The 4,691-nt window shown below is 37.0% G+C and overlaps 1 protein-coding gene across 1 annotated transcript in view; it reads left to right on the top strand.

The window, feature by feature from the left end:
• Positions 1 to 2: 2 nt before the first annotated feature.
• Positions 3 to 4,691, top strand: part of PCLO (piccolo presynaptic cytomatrix protein) — a gene marked incomplete at its 5' end in the record, with an annotated part of 357,264 nt that continues 352,575 nt past the window's right edge. Inside the window, one exon of the mRNA XM_026868016.1 lies at positions 3 to 275. Within this exon, the coding sequence (XP_026723817.1) occupies positions 3 to 275 (273 nt within the window). The remainder of the gene's footprint in view (positions 276 to 4,691) is intronic.

Below are 4,691 nucleotides of genomic sequence, written 5' to 3'. Positions count from 1 at the left end.
CATCAAAAGCAGATAGTGTTTTAACGACTAAAGGATCTGATTTAGAAAAGAAACCTGGTTTGACTAAAGATAGCAAGCCTCAGGCTGCTGAAGCTAAGAAACCTGCTGGGCTGCCGGAACCGGAGAAAGCCAGCCAGCCTAAAGTGTCTTGTCCCCTTTGCAAAACTGGACTAAATATTGGTTCTAAGGATCCCCCCAACTTTAATACATGTACAGAATGCAAGAAAGTTGTGTGCAATCTCTGTGGATTTAACCCAATGCCACACATAGCTGAGGTAAGGTGATGGAGTCTGTATTTACCCTGTGTTCTTACCTGCAGGATCCCTGTGCTGTGGAGACCAGTCTGAGACTGGTTTTTAGCTATTGAATTGTTGAGAAAAATTTGAATGTTTCATCATCTGAGACATTTTAAAATATTTGTATTGTATGAAACCTGATCAGTAGTCGGAAAGTACTTCCAATGAATTTTCTGCAGATTAGAGGAGTCTGGTGTAGCTGGTTTTTGAGGCATAAGCAAATATTTATGTTTATGAGTTCTGTTGAAATTGGTGCTTCTATGATACAGCAAACTACTGTATTTTCAGTCTGTCATGGGATAAAGTTTTTTTCATATGCTTCAGTATTGTACATTAGCATGTGGTTCTTTAATCAGTGCCCCTGATTCAGACAATTATTGAAAGAAGGAATATGTTAATGCTTAGTTATTCCCCTTCCCTCCTGTTTAATATATCCCTAAATTTATTCTGTTAATCTCATTCTGACTCTGGAGTCTTTGCACATACTGATGTATTAATTAGGAAGGTTGAAGTTTGAGTGATACCTGTGTGGTGAAATACGTAATTTTTTGGTGTGAATAATTTAAGGTTCACAAAGGCACTTCATTCATTAAGGAGTGTTGAGTTTGAAAGTGCCTTTTGCATGACTGCCCAAATCAGATCTGGTAGGGCCAATTTATCTTTAACAGAACTGAGGAATTTAATTTCAACAATTCCCTTACATTCCATGTTTTTACCCTCCTTCCTTTCTTTCTCATAACTTTATAGTAACGGGATTGGAGACTTTATACTAGCTTAACAGAAAGGTGGGAGCATACCTTACTGCCCTATCAATTTGGCAAGTTAAATTTGACAGAAGCAGACCACTTAAAAATACTTGTGGCTAATTTAAATGTGTAAATTGGTCTTTGTAGCACATGAGGAAGGTGGCTGTCAATATTGTCTCTGCAATCTGAATGAGTAAATTAGAAATGGCTCCCAGGGTTAAAGCTTATCACTGCCTTAAGATGACAACTTATGTTGGGAGAAATAGCAAGTTGCAGGGAAAATGGTTATTTTATCTTCATAAGCATATTTTATCTGACTTACAAATGTGTTGTTTACTGGTTTTGTGGTCACTTAGGTCAGAAAGAAAGGTCTGAAAAACACAGGAAGATTGATCACTGATTGAAAGCCTTTTAATGTTGCTTATGCACTGAATTTCATCAAATACACACATTCCTTCATCACTGTCCAACTCTCTGCCCCATACACATACGCACATGCACACACACACACACACACACACACACACACACACTTATTTAGGTTTTAAGTGTGAAAAATGCATATGACTTTCTTGAGAGCACTCTATTACGCATACACAGAATACCACGGAAACAAGATGTGTCAGTTCTGCTGAAACACTATGCTAAAATGACAACCACGCAATTCTGGTGCATAAATTGACTTCTTCAGAGTTGACTTAGGTGTGATGGTGTGGGTCTGCCTTGTGGTGTGCAGATTTATACTCTCTGTGTTTCTTCTGTTTAAGATGAAGAGGCTGGTATTCTGTTTTCCCATTGCCATTATTGCCAGAGAATTCTCTCTGTTTCTACTCTTTGGAATATGCAGAACTTGAAATACTATTGATTTGCTGTAGTCTGACTTCCTTATGTCTTCATTCGCATCTTTTTTTGACTTCTTCTTGCATTATACTACACATTTACATCTCTGTCCACAGTTTTCCATCTTCTTTTTTCCAGTCATTCTTGTTATAAATTGGCAAACCACTTTTCCTTGACAACAGTAGGTAGTTTGCTTGTCTGAGGACAGACTGACTTTCCTTTTCATGGAGATGGGAGACAGAAGAGGGAGCTCATCCTCTCATCTCCCAAATGAACTGTGTAAATAATGTATTTAACCTCAGATACCAATTCTGTCCCTGTATGCACTGTATATACGTGTTGCCTGACAGAAACATGACGATGAGCAAATAGTTTATGCTCACTAGCATGCTCTTTTCCTCCACCAAACTTTTCTAACATGTTGAGTACCATCTTGGAGGTTTTATTTACTTGTCTCTATCTTTTGGGAGGCTAGGAAGGAGAAATAGAAATGCTTTTAAAAATTGGTCTTTCTGCTGGTTTTCTATCTGATTCTTTTATTCCTGTATTCTTCATTCAAAGAAAAAAGTATAATTCCAGGAGGCTATATTCCCTTTTGGTCCCAGATAGTGTTTTGGGTATTTTACAGTTTTGATTTGGGGCTGCAGCTGTATCACAGTGCTTCTAACAGTTGCTTATGTATTATCTATATGTCATTGCCTCACTAATGGCTGAAAATGAGTTGAGTTGAAAATGAATTGACTAGAGAGATGGTTGAAACCTTATTGCCAACAAAGCTAGTATTGGGCTATATGGTAAGAATAATTCCAATGGAGCAGGTAGACCAGTGTTTCACTGACAAATACAGAGGAGCATCTAAACTCAGTGGGTGCTTCTACCTTAAGATCTTACAGCAGGGAACATCTTACAGGCAATGTGCAGACATGGCTGAGAGTATTTTTACGGGAAGAAGGTGCTTGCTTACAGTGGCAGTTGTTTGTTCTTGCTTGTATGTGATAGAAATAGCTTTCAAAAAATTCTTTAAGTTACTGCAAATAGTTGGTCCTTTAATAACCTCTCTTCTGCAGGACACAAGAGAACTAGACTTCTACCTAGTCTAAATCAACAATATGTTATTTACTTCAGTGAAATTATTCTGATTTGTGCAAGATGAGAATTAGAATACTTTTTCCTAAAATGGGCTGATTGTTCTTTTTCTCCCTGATTTGTTGATCCAACAGTCAAACAGTTATTTACTTAAATAGTAATTTATCCGGGAAGCAAAGGGCCACGAATGATTAAATAAATGACACTTGATAGATCTCAAAGACTCAGAGGACCATGTGCGCCCCAGTGCATTAGTAGACTCCTTATTCTGCCATTCGCTCAATAGGGAGGAGCACTGTTTACCAGCTCTGTAATTAGCTTTCCAGCTCAGGTAGTTGGAAGAAGTTCTATTTTTAGTAACAAAGTGCGAGATTGCAACTGCAGAAGCCAGAAATGAAGTGTGTGGCAACGACCATTTTGTGCATTTAAAACTCAGTGAAGCTGTTCAGAATATTGAACAGGAGCGGAGATGGTTGCCTATAATGTAATTAAGTGTGTCAAGGCAGCAGGGTCAGGAATATAGAAACTGTGATGAATTAATGCAGTAGTAAAATAAAAAAAAAGATTTTAAAACTAGACTGAGGAAAACTAAGATGTCCGAAACTGTAGAATCTATATAGGCAACAAGAAAGAATAACATCTTAATGTTATGAACAGAAAGAGCTCAGAAGGAAATGTGTTTATATGTGACTGTGCTAATGGATTTAATCTAATAGAAATGATAAGGGAAAAACAGAAGCCCCTTTTAGTCTACTGATAGCTATAAAATTACTTGGAAAGATACTTGAAAGTAAAAAATGTTCCATGTGTGAAATAAATTATTGGGGTTACAGAAAGGAGAGAATTGCTCTGAATGAAGGAGAAGGACAGGGAGCACTGGGGAAGGGCAGAAAAGACATCATATCCCAGACTTGCTAGTGATTTCTTATTTGAAAAAGATGTAAACTGTTAGAGATGTGGTCAGAATAGATAATATGAACAATTTAACATACAGAATGATGTTTCTTAATATTTTTATTGCAGAAAATATTGTCTGTATGAAATAGTTTGACATGAGTGGGTATGAAAGCAGGAATCTATAAACAGTGACCTTGATGGTTCCTGTCCAATCCATATTCTTATATCATAGATCTTTTTTTTAAAATAGGTGTATAAGTCACCAAAAGAATTGAGATGCTTTTCTGATAACTTACTTTCCCACTGTTACTCATTAGAGAAAACTAAATATTATTTTTTTTTTTTTTCATCTCCCCATACACTATGGAGAGAGGGAAAATCAAAAAGACAAACTCATTTTCTAAGTAAGTACAGTGCTTAAGAGTAAGCACTGTGAGTTATACCACTGTGTTTATACTATTGAGAGTAAGCTCAATAGAATTACCAGGTTAAAAATGGTACCTTACTCTTTCAATGAGAACTTCTAGAAGCAAAGTAAATAGTTACCATTTTGGAACCAATACAAGCCTCTCTGGAGATGAATGGACCTCTCGTGTTAGGGCATGTTGTCATATGCGTGAATACATCTTGGGTTCTTGTACCTCCTAAAATCCTGGAGAAAAGGTACTGGCACAGGTGGGTATATAATTCTGGTGGTTTCTATTTTTCCAGACTTTCACTGATAACTAATTAAAAATGCAGTGAGGCCCTCAACGGGTGTGACCCATTATTCAGGCTTTAATAATAGGCTTTAAAAAAATAATTTAACGTTTCCCCCCCCCCCCCC

The sequence above is a fragment of the Athene cunicularia genome (assembly GCF_003259725.1).
Source record: "Athene cunicularia isolate RWA chromosome 1 unlocalized genomic scaffold, athCun1 chr1_part2, whole genome shotgun sequence".
NCBI lineage: Eukaryota > Metazoa > Chordata > Aves > Strigiformes > Strigidae > Athene > Athene cunicularia.
This window is presented reverse-complemented; position numbering and strand designations above follow the sequence as displayed.